Source organism: Epinephelus lanceolatus, chromosome 21, assembly GCF_041903045.1.
Source record: "Epinephelus lanceolatus isolate andai-2023 chromosome 21, ASM4190304v1, whole genome shotgun sequence".
NCBI classification, from domain to species: Eukaryota; Metazoa; Chordata; class Actinopteri; order Perciformes; family Serranidae; genus Epinephelus; species Epinephelus lanceolatus.
In genome coordinates, this window is record NC_135754.1 from 11980527 (window position 1) to 12006352 (window position 25826).

Consider the following 25826-nt stretch of genomic DNA (forward strand, 5'->3'; position numbering starts at 1 on the left):
ACCAATTAACTAACGCGCTTGAGGAGTCTTTAGTGCATATGTTTATTGAGACTGAGATGTCTACATGACTGAGTCACCTGCCTTCGCAAAGTGCTGTGTTTGTATTGTAATACCTATTCTGGACTTCCTAAATCCTGCCTCTGACAAATACCTGACATATTATAATTGAAAACAACTAAAAGTAATACTAAAACAAATAAAAACATAACATTTTAAACAATAAAAACTAAACTAAAAACCCATTGAAAAATAAGTGAAACTAAACTGAATTAAAAACAAAAACTTAAATTCAGGTTACTTTGTGACATGAATGTTGTATTTCTATTTTAGTAACACATGTCTAATTTGATGTGTGAAGCAATTTAAAATCAGGGGTGAAATGTGCCAGTAGCCGCTGGGGAAATGATGCGAGAGACCAGCTTTTGGCTCAGGTTTTGTCATAATGAGTGTTACGACTGTTGTCGTAATTTATTTTGTTTGCATGTGTTTTGCTGCATGTGTTCTCTGTGCGTGTTCTCTGTGTTTTTCTGTATGCAAATAGGTGTGTGCCATAGCCCGGCGAGGATTGGTGAATTTGATCGGTGCTCATTCCTGATTGGCTGCCGCCAAGGGGGGGGGGTCAGGTTTTTAAAAGACAAAGATGGCAGTTGCTGCGAGCTAGCAGGCAGACCTCACCTTCCTCCTCTCCCAACCGGCTACACATATTGTTGTTGCAGTAAATCATTATTGTTAAAGACTGTTAAATCGTAGGGGTGGACCGCCAGTTGTGTTACCAACCCTTTTTCTCCTGTTTATTTAGTTAGGGAGGTAAGCTTTTTGTCATTTGTTTTTTTATTGTTTGGTTAGGTTATTTACTTACTCCCTGGGCAGGATTGTTTTTGTTTGTTATTTTGGCCTTAGTCCACCCTGAAGTTACTATTTCAGTTAATTCTGTTATTTAAATATTGTAAATAAATTCGCACTATTGATCGTTCCATATGTCTTTTTCATTGTGGCTACTTGGGACTTGGGGAAGATGGGGGCCTTTCATGTTGTGTCCCAGACACCCCTAGACTGGGCATAACATGAGCTGTATTTGTAAAGCTGTATTAGCTTCAGAAATGTCTTTATTTCCATTGACAACCTTAAGCATACATAATGCGTATTGTTACTTACAAATACACATTTGGTTTGCCATAATATGCATAAAGTAGTTATGTTTCCTAAATCTACCTTACTCAGCACACATGCTGTCTTTTTGTGTTTTCATTTGTGCACATAATCACAGTAACAAACACACTCTTTAAAGGCTTACTCTATAGACTGTAATACTTCATAGTCTCTCTGGGGGACTTTGCAGCTGGCAGCAAAACCAAAATATAATACATAATAACTCCTAACAAAGTACAGGAGGATGTAAGATAAACTGCAATCAACAATGGAAAGAGCAGTAAAGGCTGATTGAGCAAGGAAGTGGGGGCATCAGCTGGAGAGCTTGTTCTGGAGTAATTGTACAGAATGTATCCCTGCAGTCACGTGCTGTCGGTTATGGATTTCCTATGAAATGAATTTCCTAAAGGAAGTTTTACATGAATGCCATACAAAGTTGGATGTTGACGTTGGAGAGTAAGGGGACGTTTAGCTGTAATTCAGTGATAACCTTTACCCTTTCAACATGTGTTGAACATGGGCTGAACAGGTGAGACCAGCTAAAGTACTTAAATAACGGTTCAGAGTCGACATTCACAAGTATTAAATCGTGCAGTCATCAGGATCTGCTGTATGAAATTCAGATATCTAACTCAAGAATAGTTAGTCAAGGGAAAGAGGTCACATTTGTGTGGATGTCATTACATTTAGGTACTAATTGATGTGTTAATAACAAAGGCAAAGTAGAAACAAAATTTGAATTTGACACCACGAAAGGAGGACATTTGTACTATATTCAAGGTAGATCCAGTATGAGAAGTAGTAGGGGAACAAATGGGAAAATGGTACTAATACAAATTAGACTGATAATTTGATAAAGTGATGATAAAGAAATAGTTTGACATTTTGTGAAATACACTTAATACACCATTTTGCCAACAGTTAGATGGGAAGATTGATGCCACTATCATGTCTGTACTGTAAGTATGAAGTTATAGCAGCTGCTTAGCTTAGTTGAGCACAAAGACTAGAAACAGGTGGAAACAGTCTGCTCTGTATGTAGATAACAAAATCCACATAAGAACACCCCAAAGCTTGGTAATTGACAACTTATAACGTGTTTTGTTTAATTTGTGCAAAAAAAACCAAAACAAAGTGTAACAAGGGCACTTTGTGGGTTATATCCTAGCAGAAATTTTCAGGCTGAAAAATGGGCCATGGCGGAAGTGCCACAAACTGCAGTTCCTTAAATGGCCACTTGAGGCTGGCTCCAAAAGTGAGTCAATCCCCATATTCACCTGCATTAAACTTTGCATCCTGGTACATAAAACGATTTTGGTCTCTATAGATAATTTTCCCATTCATGACAACTGCACAGGGGGTGAATTTAAATAGAACTCACCTGTTTACAATTTTGTCAAGGCCTAAATTTACATATACTTAAGACCATTTGCAAGGTGTTACCACAGTCTATGAATCAGACCCCCCTGTTTGTTAAAATGCAAAACTCCCATAACAGTAGCTTACATTTTTCATTACAGGAAACATCTGACGGGTCACTGTGATTAGTGCCATGAGAAAGAAAAGGGTAGAGCACACCTTCTAACATGCAGGAAACTTTATGGTAGAAAGACAGGAAATGATTACATAAATCATCATAAAAATGAGAACTATTGACTATGAAGTAAGAAGTATATTGATATAGAGGCAGTGGGGAGGGCAGAAGATGGCTGATTTTCTGAGAGTAAGTGGACTGATCAGACCAGACAATTATGTGGTTTACTTCCAGGAGGAGGCAGTAATGCTACTTCAGGATGCCAGCTGTTCCAAAACCTCAAAGAAGAACATGAAGAAGAAAATGAAGTAGCACACCTGACTTAAATGAGTCAATGTGTTTGCAAACCTCAAGAAGGCCTTTTTCCATTAGGACCATGTCCAGTGATTTCTTGTTCAACAATCAGTTCAAACTTTGAATTTCTTTGGAAATACTGAGCAAAGGCAACCAATCAGGTAAGACTGCTCTTTTTGTCTTTACATTGTCATCTCACCAAGAGATTTTTCTTCCTCTGTGTTTGCGCTGGCCATCTGTCATGTGTTTTAGTGGTTGGAGTACATCTTCTTTGGGAAGATTTCAACATGTTCCAAGAGTTTGGGAGAGTTAATCACACTCATGATTAACATCCAGTCCAAGTCATATTTTGCTTCCACTGCAAACATAACTCCCTCAGGCTGGGCTGCTATTACTATTATTTTCTCAGCGGAGCTTCGCATTACCAGGCTTTGTAATGTTATGAGATGATGCAATATGATGAAAGACCACTGCAGAATGGTCTTTCCATCAGGTATGTCTGTAGCATCTGCTAGCATAAACACTTCTGAGCATGTGTGTGCGTGTTCGTCCCACCTCTCCCACTCCATGACTTGAATTTCACAGTTCTAGGACTTCAGGACTTCATCCCTCAGTGTAAAACAAAAAAACAGAGACTACTACTTTGGCAAATCTTCCATCTCTTGCTCTTAGTGTTCTCATTCCTTTTCTTCCTCTTCGTCTCCCATCCCTCGCTTCCATCCCACTCCTCCTCTTTACTTTCTCTTTGAGTTGTTGTGTCTGCCTGTCTTGCATTCCCTGGCCGCTGTCCGATTCAAGCTCCTTGTTTTCTCTGAGCCAGAATCTCCCCAGTGCAATGTCCTATTAGTGAAAATGAGACACGGGAGTCAGGCTACAGGAATGCTCCTTTTCCCCCAGACAGCCTATCAATTACCATGATGGAAAGTTATGATGATACGTTTTACTGCATCTGTAGAATTTCTGAACTAACTTTAGAAATCACACATTGTATTTGTCCTGCTCCTCCGTCCAGATATAAATACGATCAGTCTTCTGGATTGTGAATAAAATATTTTATAGTATCGCAACACAAGATGTCGGGGGGGAAAAAATAAAAGCGTAACCTCAATTTATGTAAGAAAGGTTAGCTAAGGTTGTCTCTATCCGCTGTTCAGCTACTTCCTTGGATTCTCCTCATATTTTTGAGGTTAAAGGAGCACTCCGCAGTTTTTAACAACTCCATCAACACATTGTAGAAAGTACTAGTCATCAAAACAGTTGTATGACATCCTCTGTGGCTCTGGAGGAAGCTTTATAAAGTCTGAAAAAATAACCCTGGTGATGTCATCAGGGTTATTTCTGCTAGAAAATTACACGAAAGCCTTTGTTACAAACTGTGGGCTTGAAGTTTAAAAAATGGGCTTATATCAGGTAGGGGGGGGGTTAAACAAAAGAAGCTATCAGTTGCATGATGGGAAGTGTAGGATCAAGAGATTATGGAGCTTGGCCCCGAATATATCAGGATATATCGGCCTCCTTTGCATTGATTTTTAACCTTTTTTAAAGGAACAGTGTGTAAGATTTAGGGGGATTTGTTTGTTGATTGTTTAGGAGGATTGTTTTGGAGGTTTTTACTGAGAGCTGAGTTATCCGCAGAGGTTTCCTCCTCTCCAAAACAAACCGACCAGCTGATTTAAACTAGTAAAAACACATTATAAAGGAGATTTATGTTAAAAACATCAGTGTTATGCCAAAGCTCTTGTCACAGAGGGGCTTCTAACTGCAGTGGCAACTGCAAAAATGCAAGAACGCAAATGGTCCTATATAGAGCCAATGTTTGGTTCTGGGCTACTGTAGCACATGGCATTACAATATGCCGATCTCCATAGACGAGGACCCGCTCCCTATGTAGATATAAACTGCTCACTACTCAAGGTCCACACAGTTTTAATATACAGTATAGTACTTGCATTTGGCCATGTTGTTCATGTTAGTTTGCTATCCCTGTTAAGTAGGTGTCCATTAGTCACTCACTCTACAGCAGGAAAGTGCACTTCAAAATAAAAGCTCTGTGCCAGAAATTCACTGTACTTGAAATAAAGTGGGGTTTTTTTTCTTTCTTTTTTTACTAACTTGAAATGTTTGTGAGTCACTTGCGATCCATTCAGAATGCATCCGCAACCCACTTTTGGACTGCGACCCACCAGTTGGGAACCACTGTACTAAGGTAACAAAAACACAGCAATTCTTAGTGTCAGGTGATTTTACACCAAAGAAAACCTACATATTAAATACATTTTTTGCCAATATACCCCCCTAAATCCGACACACTGAAGCTTCAAAAACCTATCTTCCAATCACAAAGTGCAAAACTAGAGTTGTTTTTGATGCATTTGTATATTTGCCATGAAGAAGTGAGATTATTCCTAGAATCTATCAGTCTTTTAAACCTTTTATGCTACATTTCACACTGTGTCCTTGCTCTGATCTGGGACCACCATATTATACTTCTTATGGTTCTGCACAGCTATCTCTCTAAGCTTTTGGACATTATAATCACACATTCAGTCATAAAATTTGTTACAGAGAGAGTGCTGGAAGTACGAGTTCATCAGATGGTAAGAAACCTTAGCAACTTTAAAGGGTGGTAAAATGACATCAGGTGGGTGAAATAGCAAAAACATGATTTTATATTGATAGAGAAAAGTCTCTTTTTCCATTAAAGTCAATACAAAACTAGGACATGACAGTACTCTCTCAGTGCTGCCTCTGAGCAACAGTGTCAGAGACCTTTATTTGTCATAATAATTGGGGATTTTCTTGTTATCTTACGCTGGCCTGACGTCATTTTGTCTTAGCTTATAGGGTGCAAAGAACATTTCCTCCTATCTGGTGAATTTGTCTTTTCAACATGCATCCCGTAACAAATTCTGTGGGTGGATCTGTGACTGATATGCTCATGTTCTGTGAGATAGCCATGTGGGACTTAAATATAATTTGTGTGCAGCCCTGGATCAGGGCGTACTGTCTTCTCTATGCCCTGATGAGGTTTGACATCAGCGGGACTTCTGTACAGGACAAAGAGTAGAAGCCATTTCTCTTTGGGAAGTTCCATGGCCTTAAATGTAAAGTTAAAACATTGCATCACCTTACTGGGACCCATATTTCATTTTTTTTCTACAAAAATTCAATTATCGATTTTTTTTTTTTTTTTTAACTCTTCGAAACAAACACATCCATATCCATATTAGCCAAACAAAGTCTGCCTTTAAACTGATTCAACAGCTGGAGATGATCCAGTGATTTATGAAAAGATAAAGTCCTTTTAGATAGTAATAAAAATGAATTGATCACTTTGCTCTCTGTTTCTGTCGTTCTGCAAACCTACTGAGGCAAACTCCCAGCAAAATCAACTGTCTCCAGTACTCAGCCTTGATGTCATCTCTGCAACTAGTCTCATTTATATTATCTGCATCCAGGAATATTGTCTGCAGATGACCTGGCCGTGTTCCCAGTATTACAAGTCTCTCTAACATGTGTTCAGTTAATCAGAAAACTTGTGTGTGTGAGTGTGTGTGAGTGCTGTTGGGTGATCCACTGCTGTAAATCATGACCTTGCGATTAGTGATAAGCCCCTTTTTGAAGGGCTGGGGTGCGATAAAGCTGTGGGGTTTGGGGTGTGTGTGAGAAAGAAAACCACTGAGTGCTGCCAGATACTGCTGATGACATCATAAAGGTTATCTCCCTATCCAACAGACGTGCATGTGTCCTGAGCGCATGAAAGCATTTGTACAAGAAATATGACAAGCACATCTTCCCTCCTTCAACTGGCTGCGTTTTCTCATTCCCATAACTGAAACCTTAAATCTGCCTTGTCAATACTTTTCTGTTGACTGTGGATCACATAACTACATGTAATGTTAAAGGGTTAACTTGAGTGACACACATATTATTGTGTTATTACCCCAGTCTGCAGTTCCCCTCACCTTTATGGAGCTTTTTTCCACATCATTTGAGCTTTCTTTTGGTTTTAGGGCCAACAACTTTACAGATCTGCTTTATTCCTATATCCACTGTACACACCAAATGGCTGACGGACAAAGTTAGCAACTACTTATTTGAGTATTAAGCAACAAAATGGCAATGTAAAGTATGAAGATATTTCTTTCAGGAGCTGTTAGAGCGCAAAACAGAGCAAAACGGGAAGACATGCTCACCATATCAACTTAATGGTATGTCAGTGTTGAGTTTACAGCTTGTTGCGCTGCTCCCAAGCAATGGCAGATTATGAGACAATGGGCCCCTGGGTACAGGCATGCAAAAGACCCCACCACCTCTCCGAAAAGAACAAGACACACAGACTTTGTGGTGGTTTAGCCTCTTGGTTGTTGTTGTGCATCTTTTTTGTGGTAGTCACACATTTATCTGTAATGTGTGTCCCTCTGTAGTCATTTTGAGTCTCTTTGTAGCTGCTTTTTCATCTTTTTTTGTACTAATTTTCTGTTTCTTGGTCATTGCTGTGGATTTCTTTGTAAATACTTAGCATCTCTTTTTAGCCATTTTGCATCTCTTTGAAGTTGTTTTGCATCTTTGGTTGTTTTCCCTTGTTGTAGTCATTTTGAACCACTTTGTGGATGTTTTTTGTGTCCCTCTGTTGTCATTTTGCATCTCTCAGTAGCTGTTTAGTGTCTCTTTGTAATTGTTTTGAGTCTCTTTGTAGGTGCTTTTTCATCTCTTTGTACTAATTTTCTGTCTTTGTCATTGCTGTGGATTTCTTTGTAAATACTTAGCATCGCTTTTTAGTTATTTTGTATCTCTTTGTAATTGTTTTGTGTCTTTGGTTGTTATTCCCTTGTAGTCATTTTGAACTGCTTTGTAGTTGTTTTTTGTGTTCCTCTGTAGTTGTTTTGTATCTCTTTGAAGTTGTTTTGTCTTTTTGCAGTCTTTTTGCATCTCTCGGTAGTTGCTTGGTGTCTCTTTGTAGTTCTTTTGCATCTTTGTGGTTGTTTTACCCCTGCAGTCACTGTGAGTCTCTTTGTGTCTGGTCATTTTGAGACTCAGCCTGGTTGTTACGTGTCTTTGAGTGACATATTTGCAGGTGAAGGCCAGGGGGCCCCTGACAATTCAGGCCCCTGGGCCTGTGCCTGTAGGCCCATTCAGTAATCCATCTATGCTCCCAAGTTATGGATAAGTCTTATATTGCTGCATTATGTACAAAGCTAAAGTCAGGATGTAGTTAGCCTAGTGAGCTAACAATATCTGGCATTGCACACTGTAGGGAGAGATGTGCAGAAGTACTGAGCAGATAAATGTTTGTCTGTCAAGAAATGTCTCCAGCACTGAATTTGCCCCAAAACCTCAAATTGACATTTCTGTCATCTCCGTGTGAGTCAAATATTAGCTTAATATGAATGTTTCAGAGCAAAATGTTGGAGGGAAAAAGCAAATAAGCATATTTTCCTCAGTGTTGAACTATGTTTTCAAGGGAGCCAAATGCTTCTAAAGAAGATGAAATTTCCTTGATTAAATCAGCCTACAAACCTGTTCATTTGAAGCACTTGGTTTCCCCCTAAACATGTTTATTTGTGGGTACAGAACAGCTGGTATCTCCCTCTACCCAGTCCCTCCCCACATCCCCCCACCCCATGTGGTGCAGTGCACCAGGCGGTGTGCAGAGCAGCAGAGACGGGCTGATCTCCCTCCCTGCCGCCTCTACATCTGGCTGCGTTGTGTCGAACCTCCCAGCTCGGCCGACAGATAAGCCCCCGTGATGGATACGTGGTGTCACCATCCAAAGCCCTGCCTATCTATTACAGCGCAGAGGCCGTTTCATGTGGTGGCTCTGTGTGTACGGGTGAGCTGGTTTTGTATGTGTGTGTGTTCCTTGGCAGGGAGGATGGTTCACACATTGGGTCGGTGGGTGTGTGAGGTGAGTGGGTGTTTGGAGGAGCTGCGACTGGAAAGGGAAATTATTAGTGGGAGTAGAAAAAATGAACAGTAGAGGAAGATATGGGGGGACAAAGTTGAGAGAGACAGATGGAGGGAGGTAGAGCCCTGAGATAAAAACAGACAGCAGGAGATTTAAAAGACAGAAATATGTTTAGACAGCAACAACTGTTGGAGTGGAAGTTGAAATCTTCTGCACTGTCATATGAAAATGTCATTTTCGTTACTTCGTTTCCAGTTGCTTTCTGACGACAACATTTAATGTAAAGGGCTGTTACCAATTTTTTTATTATTATTATTTTTGGTCAAATATGGCTGGTGTGATAGTTAAGCAGGCTGACCCCTGGTTTGGACAATACATTGTCAGAAAATGGTGAAAAATTCAAATCACAATGTCAAAGCCTAGTGTGAAATCTCAAAGTACTTGTTTTGTCTTTCTATGGTTCTTTGTCCAGAGACAAAAAATGCAGCAGACATAGAAGTGGAACTAGAGAGTGTTTGCCATACTTACCTGAAAAATGAATTGATCGATTACTAAAATGGTGTCCAATCAAATTTCTCCACATGTATCAATCATTTCAAACACTAAGTTTCACATCTTTAAAGTTATTTGACAGGCATAATATGGCTGAAACATGACGTGTCTGTGATCATATGTGTGCCTACATTAGTGCTTGTATGTGTTTGAGTATACAAAGCATTATCTCCATTCATAATTTTTACTGTGTCGTCCACTTTCATATCTCCAACAGAGAGATGTTCAACAAGTGGAAAATAAATCATAGAAATGCATTGGTACTGGCCAGTTCTCAAGGCCCTCAGCAGCTCATAAACCTCACTATTAAAGGGTGACCCCTTCCTCCTGAACACACCAGAAAGATTCATAAAGCTTCTGATGAGCTGGGATGTCAAAGCTGTGATCGAGGGCAGGTGGCTGGTTTTGAAAATTTGGAAAAGTGAATGGAAAATATCCTACCTGTGCACTCAGTAAGTGATATCAAGCAGCCAGTGAGGAATTTAGTTCCTTGCTGTGTCGCAACCTGGCATCTCCCAGCTCTAAATGATCTTACACACTATATCTGTGTGATGTGAAGCAGCAAGAGCAGAGTGTTCAGTTCACCTTGCATTCTCCAGTAAAGGTTAAAAGTTGCGTAACAAGTGAAGAAAAAAACACAGCAGAACACCACGTGAAAACGGTATATTATATGCAAAGCTCATTATAGAGACAGAATTTTATTATATACAGACTGTTGTTGGGTCGTTGTGTATTGGATTCTACCAATAGTTGTCTGTAATGTTGGTAGCTGGGGAACTGAAGCTTTCTGTACTCTGTCTACAGATGGTGCGTAAACGTAAAGGTAGAATCATTATATTCTCTATGAAACGGACCGAAATGGAAAAATCTGGAAAAGTGGAATGACACAGTGGAAGGCGCCTCTCTTGTGAAAAACAATGTACTTAATGTCAGAGGAAGAGGAGAATAAAATGGCAGCAGGGTCATTTAGGTACGTTTTACAGACAAGAGCCACACTGCAATTGTGAAATATGCCTGAGGAAATATGAAAAAAGAAATATGTATTATTGGGCAAACAGCAGTGTACCTGAGATTGAGTTTAAAGTCACAATGAAATGGCAGTCACAGCATCTGTATCTTCAATAATGTGATGCTTATTGTATTGCTCAAAGGTTGATTTAACTCTGCATATCCCAATCTGTGGTGCATTGTTTTGCGTTGGCCTCCACCCACGCATCCCTCATCCACTTTTTTAGATCAGGAGGAGGAGGATGGGTGACAAATGAAGAAAGTGTACAGCCATGCTCTTTGATAAATGACTTCCCCCTATGATATAGCTCTGTTAGCTACTATGACAGCTTAACTGTTCAAGTGCGCTTTCATACATCTGTTTGCTATTTGCTCCAAATCAAAAATATTATGAAGTTTTACAGAAAGGGGAAAAGGAGGGATTGTTATATGAAAACACTCTTATTATATCTTTGACATATCTATACGTACCAAGAGATGACATACTTCTTTTAGAAATTTCACTGTGACCATAAACCTGCTTTATATTTATTGAAGATCAGTTGAACTCAACGTTACAGTGGTACGTACAAAAATCACAAAAATCTCAATATCTTGTTTGGTACTCCACTGTGCTGCTTATGTGTGTCAATATGTGAAATCCTTGGGTGGATCCAAGCTATCAATTGACCATGTGTTGTGTCATAGTTGTCACTAGAAAATGGTGAGACGGACAGTGTGAACTGTGAAATAAAAAGAAAGAAAAAGACATGCATTGCTACTTGTTCCGAGCAATGCTGCTTGTATATTGGTGGTGTGTCATGTTGCTGCCAGGGTTGTTGTTCTGTCTTTATTTTGGTTCATTTGGGTCAACCAGAATTTATATAACACAGTTATCCTTGAGTTGAGTCTGACTGTTCTCATGTTCCTTTTTTTTTCTTTTCTTTTTTCTAAATTTTCTTGGTATACTTCAAATGACACACAACAGAAAAATGATGACAAAAATCACAAAAAAACCCAAATAATAAAAAAAAAAAAAAAAGAAAAAAAAGAGCACAGCAAAGACAAAAGACATTATATAAATGAGTCCATATTGACCAATCCTCTAGATGACCAAACTGATGTCAACAGCTGACTTCAACGAGACGATGCTCAGCTGGCAAGAGACCGAACTGCTTCGTCGGTCGTTGCTACCAAGATACTTAATTACAGGGCCCAGGAGTCATCCCATTTGTTTTGAAAAGATTGTGTGCTGAATCGCAATTTCTCCATATGTATAACTGATATAAGTTCATGTATCCAGTTCTGAAAAGATGGTGGTTTTGATGACTTCCAGTCTGCACGTATGAGTTTTTTGGCCAGCACTGTACCCATTAACAGGGCAGGTTGGATATTGTATTGCTAGGTTGCCTGTTTTGGTGAAAAACAACTGTTATACCAGCTAGTAACTAATATGCATTTTACTGAACATTTTGAAGCAACATTTTTGTGACTGGCCAAGTAACTTAATTAGTAACATTTGCTCAGCAACATTTGCTCGGCATTACATTTTCCTCAACATATTTTTTGTTTCAAATTAGTTGTATTAAAACATAATTTCTAGGAGACAGTGCTGAACCAGAAGTGTCCAGAGTACTTGGTACATATCCAATATCCAATAAAGCTGTATTATTTACAATATATCCTCCTGGGACCCAGAAGAAAAAAAGTTTTGATATCAAGATTTGTTTTATGTAATTTAAGTATTAGACTTGAAAGAAACATTTTGCATCAAAAAAAAATTCAGAAATATTATTTATTTATTTATTTTTTATCACATGTCCTCTGTAGAGGACATCGGGACTTAGTCGGGTCTTAAATTTCCAGAGTTAGTCAATAAGTTTCAATTGAGTTACAGTGGGACTATGGGGTATTTTATGCTTTATCTCTAAATATATGAGCTACAAAGGACTTTTACTCCCCTGGAATTATTATGTGGCTGTCTTCACTGAGAGGAGTGAATCTGCATAATGGATACTTTTGATTTTGACACCTTATTTACCTTTTCTGTTTTTGTGCTTTTAAGTAACATTTTGAATGCAGGACATTTAGTCATAATGGAGTACTGGCATTCCTGCTGTTACCTAACTAAAGGATCTGAATGCTTCTTCCACTTCTGCATCCAACCATACCTGGAAAGTTGAATGGAGACCACAATGCAGATTCCATCAGCAATGGAGATGTTTATTTACAGTACATATATCAATCCCTGACCACATTAACTGATCTGATTGCCCCAAACAACTGCAGCTTTCCACTTGCAGTTGTTCAGTTTGCAGATGCTTGTTTCCACTGGAGATGCGAGACCCTGGGCTTCGACCCCCAACTGTGTAAAAGTGTAGTAAAAACTTCCAGACTGGCTTTTCCACGTTGATGCACAGTTTCCGCTGTGATCAGAAGTGGCTTTTTGGGAGGGCCAGGAGGTTTGTAAAGGGAGGTCAGCCACCACACACACACACACACACACACACACACACACACACACACACACACACACACACACACACACACACAGAAACGCAGAGGCCAGGACTGGGTCCAGAAAGGAAGGAAATAAGGAGAGAACACAGGGGCACTTCCACACACATGAGGTTAAACATCCTAAAGACAAGGAGGTGTATTTGTGTGGTATCAGTGTGTTAATAACTGCCCATGTGGTTATGCACTGGCTTATGTTTTGACTACAGCATGTTAGAGTCAGAACGGTGCAGTAAAAGCAGCCCTGGAGCACCATAAAGCCAACTCTTACAGTACATATTGCTGCCCCCCGGCTACATAACTAAAAACAATGCAGTTCTCCATTGTTTTTAATAATGAGATGATTTGCAGACTGCAGCTCATGTTGTGTTTTTCATTTTCCCGTGTTGTTGGATGGCAGCAAAAATGCAATTAAAGTCATTGTTTCATTAGGGCATGTTGCCTGTGAGCAGGAATTAAAAACACCACAACACAGCCACAGTACCTTGTCGAGGACATGCTTTTTGTAGTTGACTTTACTCGCATGCACACACACACACACACACACACACACACACACACACACACACACACACACATATATAATTAGAACTTAAAGCCCCAGCAATTAGAGCCCAATCAAATTTTCCTACATGCTTGTCAACAAACTTTCCCACATACATTTTTTCACCCATTTATCTCTTTATGCCCGCATGCCTCGACCGTCCTTCATTTTCCAGAGTAGTTAGTCTGCATATTCCCCCTCTTTTTGTCTTTCTCTCTGTGTCTCTATCACAGGCTCTTGGTCTCTAACCCTCGTTCTGTCTTTGTGCACTATTTTGCATTTGAAAAGACCACCCATGGGTTCAGGAGGGGGCAGAATCTCAGAGAGGAATTGGTTTAGAATATTAATTGTTTTTTCTTCTCCTGGGAAAACTGCCCACATTAACACCGCCTGCCACTTTCATTTAAGTCCCTGCTCTCCATCGACAAACTGCAGTGCAGTTAATGCAAGCAAGGCCAGGGAGATATTTGGTTCAATCAAGCTGGCATGGCTACTGTTCAACTAGCTTCTGTAATGCACTCATTTTGCCTACCTTTATAAAATTCCAAGTTCCTGGGATTCACTAGACATATTTTAAGATAAATGAGTATCTAGTAGGTTACCTCACTTAGTATTAGTTTTTTAACAATTGTGATTTTAACAAAGATAACCATAGACTGTACATACAGATGGACAACATGACAGCGCCCCAAAAATGAAGCCAAAACACTTTTATCGCCCCCGGGTGGCTGGCTGCAGTATAGTTCATAAAGCCTGCCCTCTCTGTGTTACCAGATTGGACATGGGCCAAACTAAAAACTCCAAGTAAATGTCAAATACGTTTTTCTCAAAGATGGTTTCTGTCATTTAAGGTAATTTTTATCACACTGCTGTCTGTTCAAGTGTTTGTTGTCTGCTAAGTTTGGTTTTAAATAGTCATTTATTGCTATAAAATGGGGATTTAACAACATAACAGCTGTGTGAGCCAACCAGTGGGCTTGCATTCAGTGGTGCTTCTTGCGATTGATCAGACAGGTGTATGGGCAGGAAACTTGATACCGCGGGAATCACTACTACGCAGACTCTGGCTCCGAATTAGGTCACCTGAGCAAGATGGCAGCAGCTGTATCCAGGATAGCTTCACTTTGGTACAGTGAGGATAAGTGGAGATGCATCATCCATCTTCATATACAGTCCATGAAGATAAGCAACAATTAGCTTGTTAGCACTTAGCCTGTTAGCAGTTCCTGTAATATTTTCCATGTAGAGCAAGTCTTTCTTCTGTTTTTTCTCTCCTGGGAAAACTGCCCACATTAACTTCGACTGCTACTTTGTCCCTGATCTGCATCAATAAACTATAGTTTAGTCAATATAAGCAAGGCTGATATTTGGGTCAAATCAAGCTAGCAATTATAGAAAAGTAACAATTAGCTTGTTAGCAGTTCCCTTGACTTTCTCAGCAGAGCAGTGTGCGTATTATGTGTCTTTTCAAATTGATGATATTTTGGGAATGAACGCATTTAACTGATCTTCCCTGTCGTATAGTCTTAGCTACTGTTGCATCTATAGTGACCTCATAGATTGACGAGATAAACATTTCTAGCCCCACTCATGCCAAGTCCAGAGTTTCACCAGCGTCCGTCATGCTCTGTCTCTCAAACCTCACACTACTCCAACAATGGTGTGGTCCTTAATTGTCACCCGTATCAAGCCTATAGCCATGCTGCCTGTCTGGAGGGGTATCGGATGATAATCAGCATGGCAGCCTACGGTTAGTGCTGTCGCTCAGAGCCTCTGACGTCACGCTGACATGCCTGTATGATTAGTTCTGGTTCAAATCCAGCTGACCTGCATTGTCACCCGTGATCAGCGTCGTGCAAATGGCTGTAACGGGACAAACATTGTTCATTAAGAGTTTGCAGTGTTGTAAATTAGAACTATGTGATGTGACGCAGGGGGAGGCGGATACAGGCTGGGGCTGCCATCCTGTCTGGAGCCTTGAATTCAGGAATTCTTTAGTATTATTATATAGTGCCATAGATAATAAACACAGAGATATCTAACCCTGTATCCTTTTTTGAAAAATCAGTGATAGATTTTGAATAACCTTGTGCTATGTATTATCCATTTATTTCTCTTTGTGTTTACCCAAATCACTCACACAAACTTTCTTGCTTACCTGATCAAGGCATACAAGCCCTGTCTTCTCAGAACTACACATATTGTACCGAATGTTTTTGTGTGATATGTTTTGGGAGAAGAAATAATTTTTGAGTGGATTTTGGCAATGTATTTTCAAGCCCAAAAAGTGGTGGGCATAGGGCTTTAACACCTCTTTGCTTGGCAAGTTTCAAGGCTACAAAAACCTCTGTGGTCAAGGAAGGATCATGGATTTGGTTTAATATTCAAAAATAATTTCTCACTGCTGACTTTTCAATATTTAACCAAGGCAACAGCCTCTCCCTAGGTGCTTTTAGAAATACCAGCATAGTAGAAACTGCCACTAGCCAATATGATCGGGAAAAACACATGAAATGTGTTGATAGTGAATGTGTCTTAGATTCATCTTGTATGAATGCTTTTCTTGCCGTTGCAGAGTAGTAGTATATAAATGTAATTTTAAGGAGACACGGTTAGGGAAGGGAATGTGTTTGCATTCCATTTGTCATAGCTTTGAGATTTCTGCTCCCACCTCAGTACAAAGGTGCTCACAGTATTAAATCTTGACAGTCCACAGACATTACAAATACTACATATGTATTTGTGATCTGGATGGACTGACCATTTAAAGGTCTATCATGCCCATGGTCCATGACCAGGGTTGGGCACCATTCACATCAGAACCAGTACAGGTACCAGTACCTTGAATTCTGCACCTTCTTTCTTTTCGGTACGTCACTCGTGGTGTAATAACAAAAGCATAATTTTTGAAAAATTTACGGTCAGCAATTCTGCCCCTTTGCTCTTTTCTAATCACAAGCGCAGAGCATGTCTGTCTGTCTGCTTGCTTCTGTGTGCATGTGTCTGCTCTCTCTCGCTCTCTGCTTAGACAGACACAACTGACAAATATGTGGAATAAGTACATAATTTAAAAAACAGAATCACAAACAGCAGTGATAGGCTACTTCTAAAATAAAAGATGACAGACTTAGGAAGGCAACTGGGTTCAACTGGAAGCTTCCCGGCTTCAGGGTATCTCCTGAATGCAGCGTTCTCCCCCCAGGTGTGCTCTTAGGTACTGAAATTAGACACCGATTGAATTAACGTAAATTGTTACTCTGCAGTACCAATATACTGAGTATAGTACTCAACCCTACCACCCACAAAGGTGTTTTCCCTTTTTTGTACAGTCAGATGTTGTCTCTTTACAGTACATGTACAGAGCTTCATTTAAATCTGTCTTTAAATGCATACAGTACAGTAACCTTATGAAACACCAGCATAGTTCCACCCAGCTTTGACTAAGACTTGGGTCTAACTAGCCAGAAGAGGTACAAACACCTGTGTTCATGTTAAGCACCTTTAATATCTTCTTTGAATGATCAGGGCTCACTTATCCACCAAGCAGAACCTGAACCAGTAAACTTTTTGTCTATTACATGCTACTCTTTTGGTTTCGTGTCGAACTCTCAGTGATTGCAGTTTATGTGGCCAAGATGGTACTCGTGCCTCTGAAGTGACGTGACTCGTCTGCTTGGCTGTCCGCTGTGGAACGCATCCATGTGAAACATGTCATCTGTCCTGTGCTTGTTACTACCATTCCCCCTGTCATGCGAGTGCTGCAGAGACTGATGGCTTTTTCAGATGGGACCATGTGCTACTTGCTCCTGACCGCAGTCAACCAAACTCCTCTCTACCTTTTGATATCCCGCCATCTGTCTTTCCCCCTCTAGTTTACTCTGCTATCCCACTTCTCTCGTCTCACTCATTCCTCTTTCTCTTTAGTTTCTTCAATATCTAAGGATTTGGTACTCTTAAATGCTGCACAGGGGGAGACTTTAATGTAAAAGGTAATCCAAATTTGAGGCACCAACATTCACTTGATATGCCCACATTAAATATCTTGCGTCCTGTTCAGAATGTAAGATACATCTTAGCTGCATCTGATAGAGTTGCCTTTGAGTATTTCCCTATTATGCCACTTTATACTAAATATTGTACTTTACTCCATTGCATTTGACAGCTTTTTTATGAGAAAGATTTACATTATTAATGCAGAAATATAAATCAACTAAGCTACCCATCACTATATAAAGTAGTTAAACTTAGCTGCACATTTACCAGCTGCAATACTAAAGTGATGTACACATTAGTGCGCCAAAAGTTATAATCCGATAATACAGTATATATGAAATCTGAAATTAGCCATTTTTCATGATGAGTACTTTTACTTTTGAGTATATTTTGATATTGCTACTTTTGTACTTTTACTTGAGTATGATAATGAATGCAGGACTTTTACTTGTAACAGAGCATTTTTCAGCCCAGTTGCCATAGGAAATTTTACATTTCTACAAACCATGCATACTTTTTATTTGTATGTTTCATACATATTGTATCAACATTTCTAAAGTGGTGTAGTATATAAGCTGACTTTGTCATTGTATTCCAACCTGGTCTCACTCTGAAGTCGTAGAAATCCGGTGCTTGGGCAGTGACTTGCAGTGTCAGACACAGAAGAAAAAAGCTGTCCTTTAACACCAGCATGATACACCATTGTAGTTTAACGGTGGTCAGTGGCGTCAGGGGGAAATGCGGTGGTACAAGACCGAAAATTAAAGGGGTGGAAGTCAGAGTGGAGCTTGTGGGAGGGGTGGTGGATAGGTCCAACAAACACTGACTTTCACCTGGGAGAGCAGTGTTCTCATCCCATAAGATTATAAAGCCAAACTCTGTTCTTTTTCCCTAAACCCAACCACATGCTTTTGTTGCTGAAGGAAAAAAGGTGGTGCTGTACCAATGTAGTGTGTTTATTTTGAAAGCGACTGTATGTAAATGGTAAATTTCCTGTGAATACGGAAGTGTATTTTGAAAGAAGACAATGCATATAACAAGCAGAACTCGACATGGCACCCCAGAATGTGAAAAACCTACGCACCCAAGGCACTTTTCATGTCATATCTGGACATGGAAAGTTCATCACTAAACATTGATATGTGACTAGATTAGGTCGTAGTGAGAATATGTATAACGTATTCTGGAGGGGATGGTGGATGGCATGACAGCTAGGTCAAGACACCCACCTGCCAACGTACCTGCTACATGATAATATTATGTATCCTATATGTGGTTTACAGAAATGTATAATGCCACCAAAGGTATTTAAAGTATTCACTTAACTGTATGTTTTTATGGCTGGATCATTCTATCATATGGACAGCTTATCTCATATAATGGTTGATTTTAGATGACATATTTGTGTCTAACTCTTGTTTCAAATATAGTTATCTGGGTTTGAATAATGTTCAGTTGTACAGCGTGTGTTTGTAATGACTGTCACACCAGCACAGATGGTGCAATCTCCTCATTTTTCACTCTTCACAACTCTCTCTGTTGTACCCAAAGATCCCCAACTACGTGCAATCGTGTCATATGACCTCTGTCACCCTTCTAACTAGCACATGTTGTTCCCAGAGACAGACTGATACTTCTTCCGTGTTCTTGCAGTCAGCGCACTGTATCTTGTTTCTGCTGCATTTTTGTTTTGCGTGTCAAGAGCCCGTAGATGGATCTGTAATGCGTCAATCTGTTGGCATATGGAAACTCAGAGTGTAAAATCATATCAGCAACAGTAACCGCTCAAGCTCTCAACTGACTAATTACCAAACCTCTGCTTTTATTATCCGATGGCTGCGATAACCCAAAACCTTTTTACTCCAAATAAGTCCTCCTGGGGATGCAGCTGTAAGGCCATCAGCAGTCATGCAGTACGAAGTGAGTCTTGGCTACATCTCCGTCTCGCTCGTTGGACTTCTCAAGCCTCCATAAATAGAGTGTTCAAAAGCTGCTTCCAATGAGTATGAAAACACTGTGTCGCCTCACACTTAATCCACATCATAGGAAAATGGTGTTTGGTCCCCCGGCAGCGTGACATCACTCAGTGTTTCCCCTCCTTGACCTTTGTCAGATGGCAGCGCTGAGGACCCGAGGAGAGGGTTCTGCTGTTTGTGCCCGCTCAGATATTCAGTATCTAATATTTCATAAAACTGAGAAGAGGCAACTGAATGGAGAACACTGAGAGTTGTGTATGTCCTCATTGCTTTTCACTTGTTAATTAATTGTGATAGCTGTAGTTGGGTAACGGATGCTCTGCTTGAAGGGACACCAAGAACAAAACCACTGTTCCGTAACGTGTAAATCATACAATGCTTAGACATTTCCACTCATTCAGCTCTCCAAATGTTAAGCAGCACTGTTTTCACCGCCATGTCATTTCCAAGGTCTGCAGAGCTTTAGAGAAAGCCCAACATTTGTAGAACTTAAGATCAAACCTGGGAATATTATACCTACTCTATTTTTAAGTAGACAAATGAAGTCAGTTTTATTTATGTAACCCAAAATCACAAATTAGCCTCAGCAGGCTTTACAATCTGAATATGACACCATCTATACTTAAGACTCTGGAGCACCTACGGAAAACAGAACATTTAAGAGGTATCACAAAGAAGCACAACCTCCAGTGGCCGTATTTATTATAACTGGAGTAAAGGAGGACGTTTGGTGACATAGTACAAAGGGTAAGAAAGTCCATATCATAGATTGTTCATAAAGATGGATGATGCTTTTCCACTTATTCCCACTGTATGAGAGGGAAGCTATAATATCCCAGATGCAGCTGCCGCCATCCTGCTCTGGTGACGTAATTTGGAGCCAGAGTCTGCGCAGTAGCGATTTCGGTAGTATCAAGTTTCCCGCCCCATACATGTTTGCGACCAATCATGAGCAGCACCACTGAATGCGAGCCCACTAATTGGCTCACACAGCTGTCAATCATGTTGGAAAATCCCTGTTTTATAGCATTAGATATCCAAGTTAAACCAAACTTAAAAGATCGATGCACCCTGAGCTAGAGGTTTCACTGTATCACTGAGCTCCTTACGACTCTTATGTAAGTATTCCTAAATTGATTATTAGCAAATTATAGGGCTGAAACTAAAGATTATTTTAATCTGTCAAACACTTTTTCGATTAGTCATTTACTGTATTAAACAGTAAAAAATACTTAGCGCAATGTCCCACACCCCAAGGCGATGCCCTCAAATATCTTGTTCTGTCCCAACAGTCCAAGACCCAAAGATATTCAGTTTACAGTTGTATAAAAGACAAAAACCATCACAATTGAGGTGCTAGAATCAGCAATGTGTGGGGTTTTTGCTTGATCATTGACTTGAATTATTTAAAATAATCCTGTATTAGTCCCACAACAGGGAAATTTGCAATCAGTCGATTAATCAACTAATCATTTAATCTCTAGCAAATATTTAAAACTATCAAACCATATCTTACCTACTCAGTTTTTTTTAATGGCAGTGGTAAGATCTGGATAAAGTCCTCAAAGCATTCTCATGTCAGAGGGAGGCTCCTGGAAAAAACAGTAAAATCTACAAAGCTGATATTTATTGATTGTCTGTTGCACAGGGGTTGCATTAGATAATGTTTGTGTAATTGCATCCATATCCACCCATAAACATAACTTTCAGAAATAAATAAAAACCTGTGTTTTCAGCCTGACCTCTGTGCAGTCAGAGTAACTACTGTGGCTTTTAATAGCCCATCTGAAGCTAGAACATGACAGTAACCTGAGTTGAAGTTCATCATTCATGTGCATGCAGCGCAAAGCTGGAGCTAAACATTTGAGTTACTGTTTGCATGAATCTCTTCCTCCCCCACCAGGCTTTTATATACCCCACTTTCTTTTTCCCCCCAAGTATCTTCCCTTGAAATAAAGTCAGATTATGTTCAGTAGTTTTACAGCACTTGCTATATCGACGGCCCCCCTCCGGGTCCCCCAGGGCCCCACAACCCCCTGCTGCTACCAGCTGACGGGGAGAGAGGGAAGAAGAAAATAAAAGCAGGGGGAAAAAACAAGGCTTCTGGGAAAACAAACATTAGTCCTGTTTCTTGGCACTTAACCCTTTCACTGACTCTGGCATGTGGAAGGAACAAGACGTATGATCTGTTGGGAGTGTCTTGTGTTACTCAGCAGTGAGTTTTATCCTAAAAGATAAATGACAAACTTTAGTTTTTTTAATAGCATTTTCATTTTTATTGCAAATACATATACAAAAGATTCTTTAAAGACAGTACAAATACATGGCAAGATCACAGAAGAAAAAAAGAGTATTGGGAACATCAGTTCTTTTGATATTGAAAGAAAAGGAAATGGAGCTTGTAGAGCAGAAAGGATGGACGGTCCCTCTCTGGCGATCGCACAAACAAAAAAAGCCCAACAGAAAAACTGCAAAAACCTTGTAACTGAGATAACATTTCCAGTTCTTTCAGCCATAGTTTAAAGTTCAACTCAAAGAAAATTCACAAATAACAAATAATCCGTACACAATTCGTTAGATAATCCCTCCCCGACCCTCAGAAAAAGGCAAATACATACTTAAAATAGACATTTAGATAAGATAAATAAACAAAAAAAAAAGACGATAACAGCTTTAACATTTTGTCTAAGTACCCCCTGGGCTGGAAAAAAAAAAAAAAAAAAAATTAAAAAGGGGAAATTATATGCTGCCTACATTGCAAAGAGAACAATTCATTAGTTATAAGAATAGTATGCAAAATAATTACTTTGAAATAAAATTAAAGCTAATAAATAAATAAAGTTTTAAACTGGGTTTGACCAGAGGGGAGGGTGAAGGGAGTGTTTTGGACACCAGCATGGCGGGAGACTGCAGGGGGGACACCCGAGGGGTCAAAGGTGACTTCCTGTAGCTGTCAAACACACGCTGTTGGACGGTAAGTGTAATCTCAGCTGTGGCCATCACACACACACACACACACACACACACACACACACACACACACACGCATACAAAAAGTTCGAGAAAATGTAAAAATCCAAGGCACGGATGGTGGAACGGGCTGCAGTCTCCCCCCGTCAAGACAGCACAGCATTGTGAAACCCAGTCTCTCTCTCTCTCTCTGTATTGCCTAATAGCTTTTCCAATGATCATGACACATTACTTGAGGAAACAAATCAACAGCGTAACCGCTTAAATACAAACCATACTTGCTGGATGGCACAGGAAAGAGTAAGCAACAAACACAACAAAAAAAAAAGCGGAAATCATTGTATGAAAACAGAGAACCAGATACGGCACTACCAGGAGTGGTTAGTTGCTGAACTGTTTAAAATATAAAGCTTTTTGTTTTATCTACAGGTACAAATAATTACCCTCCCCCCACCCCAAACCCCATGGGTTACAAACTGCCAGCGTATGAAGGAATAAACCAAAGAGAAACATACACAGTACCTACTGAAATATCAACAATCAATAAGTCCTCACAGAGGAATATCCTAAGTCTCTTCATCTCTCTAAAAATATATATATAGTTTCTATCAAGATACAATAGCAAGGCACGCCGTGAGCCAATCACAAGTCCAGCTCTCCTCTTCTTCGTATTCAAGTGTCTGATTCAGGGAGCAGATCTGGAGGAGGAACTCTCCCTGCAGTAAAGTGTTCTGGAGTGTACGTCAGATCTGTGTGGCTGTACATGTCATTGTTTGTTGTCTCTCAGTCTGCCGGGCGGCTCAGGGTCTGGTGAGCTGGGTGTAAACCGGAGCCTGCTCCCAGTGCTGTGGGCTGCTCTGAGGGATGGAGGGCACCCCCGTGTTGTCGGCTATGGGCGTGTACATGGGCCTCTGGCTGGGGCTGCTCATGTAGCTGAAAGTCGAGTACAGCCCCGAGCCCTGCCCCGCCCCCGCATGGCTGTAGTAGGAGGCAGCGGCGGTGCTGCCCCCCTGGTGGTCGGGGTAGTCGTACTGCTGCGCCCTGGAGATGGCCGGGTAGGAGGAGGGGGGGCTGTAGTGCTGCAGGTTGAAGGGGCTGTAGGTGACGTGCTGCGGGGAGCCCTGCTGCTCGGTGTAGTGGCTCGGGCTCAGCTGCTCCGTCTTGATCTGGGTCCTGTGCTGGGCCTGAGCCGCCTCAGAGCCTCCGCTGCTCCCCAGGGGGGTCAGAGTGTGCTGCTGCTGCTGTCCCTGCTGGTTTTGGCTTTTGGCCAACCAGGCTGCAGCAACTCCTGTCTGTGGGCTGACCGGGGCGCCACTGCTGATGCTGTAGCTGCCAGTGTAGGTCACTGGCGTGGTGTTGCCAGGGCCGCTAGCAGAGCCGGGGTGCCCATTGGGTGGGAGGTACTGGTCGAACTCGTTGACGTCAAAGGTCTCAATGTGGGAGATGACATCACTGCTCAGCTCACCGATGTCCACATCGCGGAAGTCAATGTTGAGCTGGCGCCCGCCAGGGCCATCGGGCAGAGAGCGGAGGCCACCTTCACGCTTTAGGTCCATCTTGCCTGAGCTGACATCAGTCTTTGGGGTGGTGGGAGGGGTAGGGGGGCCCTGGGAGCCTGGAAGTTAAGAAAATTAAGAGATTAGATTTTTTGCTTTCTATATTAAAGTTTAGACATTTTTTCAGCAAACCAACAGAGGTGGGGACTGAATTATTTAACTTTTTGAAAGTTTTGAATGATCTTCAGAGAAAAGCTGAGAACATGGAGCATTTAAAGGAGAACTGAGATAAAAAAAAAAATTACAGCTGAGGGGACTGAAAAAAACCCTCTTCTTTCTGCTCACCTGAGTGCTCACCAGGAGAGTGCACTTCTCCCATGCTGGAGGCCGGGGAGTCCGCCTGCTGGAGAGCTTTGAAGATGGCATTGGGGGAAATGTGCGTCGGCTCGCTGCCGTCCTCCGACTCGCTCTGTCCGTTCTTCACAGACTTCCTCCGCCTGGGCTGGTATTTGTAGTCGGGGTGATCCTTCTTGTGCTGAACCCGGAGCCGCTCAGCCTCTTCCACAAACGGCCGCTTCTCTCCTTCATTGAGAAGTCTGTGCGTAAAAAACTCCATTTAGTAATCAGAAATATTATCAGTGCACTACTTTACTGCTCTACTCCAAGACAATAAATATGTAAATGATTAAAATCATAAATGGATTCGGTTTGCAAAGAGATAAAATATAATGTGCAAAAATAAAAATGTAAAGTAAAAAGCCGACATTGCATCGTAAATCGGTGCGTAAAAACTGAAAAGCAGAACATTCACTTACCTCCAGAGTTTCCCCAGAGTTTTGCTGAGCTCCGCGTTATGCAGGTGTGGATACTGATCAGCCAGCTTCCTCCGCGCAGCCTGAGCCCACACCATGAAGGCATTCATCGGTCTCTTAACGTGAGGCTTGTTCTTAGAAGATCCGTTAACGCGCACTGGCATAGGCACGAGGGTCCAGTCGTAGCCCTTGAGCACCTGGGACACAGCCTCGCGGATGCAAGCGGGAAACTTATCGTCCTCGTCCTTCTTGAACTCTCCGTCCACACCTAGCAGCCCGTTCTCAGACGGCCGGGTGTTTTCGGTGTCGGAGCCCGAGCCGGACGGGCACGGGGAGCCCGCGGAGTCCTCGGACATGCTCGGGCTCGGGGCATCAGAGAGACACTTGTCTTGTTCCTCCGTCATCTTCAGGTAAGGGTCGAGGAGATTCATACGAAAAACTGTTTGGTGCCAAATTACGCGTGAAACAGGGAAGCTATTTCTGCTTTCTCGCGAGAGGAAAAGTCTCTAAATGGACTTTACCTTGCCAGGATGAGTTTGATCAAAGTCTTTCAACTGAGAGATGTGCACAGAAAAAACTACCGCTGATTCTCTTCTGCTCCGGTGCGTAAAACCGACTTGGAGTGTCTTTACGCACGACTCTCTGCCAGCCTCCGAGGATGAGTGCGTTTTCTGCAAGCGGCTCCGCACTTGAAAAGGCAAAAGCAAGCCAGCTGGGTGAGAGTTTGCTTTCAACGCTGCAGGATGAAACGGTAAAGTGCTCCTCTCTAGTCTCCAAGTACAATCCCCAGAGCGCGTGAGTGCTTTGAACTGCAAACGTTTCGCATGCGGGTTTTATAAGAGCGTTACCATGCTGCACAGGAAAGCCCGAACCTGATTGGGCGGCCGTGTGACGCCAAAGTGAAGGAATTTGATCCCACTTTCCCTTCGCCTAACCAGCACAGAAAACACACACACACACACACACACACACACACACACACACACACACACACACACTTTCGCTCAAACACACACACACTGCCCAAAGAAACATTTAATCAGGCATATGGAATATATTTATTTCTATGCAAAAACTGACTAAAAGTGATTTTT

General features: G+C 41.2%; 1 protein-coding gene across 2 annotated transcripts; it reads right to left on the reverse strand.

Moving 5' to 3' along the window:
* Nucleotides 1-21712: 21712 nt before the first annotated feature.
* Nucleotides 21713-25526, reverse strand: LOC117247446 (transcription factor Sox-9-B-like). 2 transcript variants are annotated; one of them, XM_078163375.1, is made up of 3 exons: nt 24736-25526; nt 24278-24516; nt 21713-24039 (listed from the first exon to the last, which is right to left on the reverse strand). In XM_078163375.1, exons 1-3 carry the CDS (start codon nt 25161-25163, stop codon nt 23225-23227), a joined length of 1482 nt encoding a protein of 493 aa, XP_078019501.1. In that variant the 5' UTR covers nt 25164-25526; the 3' UTR covers nt 21713-23224. The 2 variants fall into 2 exon arrangements, with proteins under 2 accessions (XP_078019501.1, XP_033467904.1); XM_033612013.2 differs by having other exon boundaries at nt 24266-24516.
* Between the last annotated feature and the right edge of the window lie 300 nt (nt 25527-25826).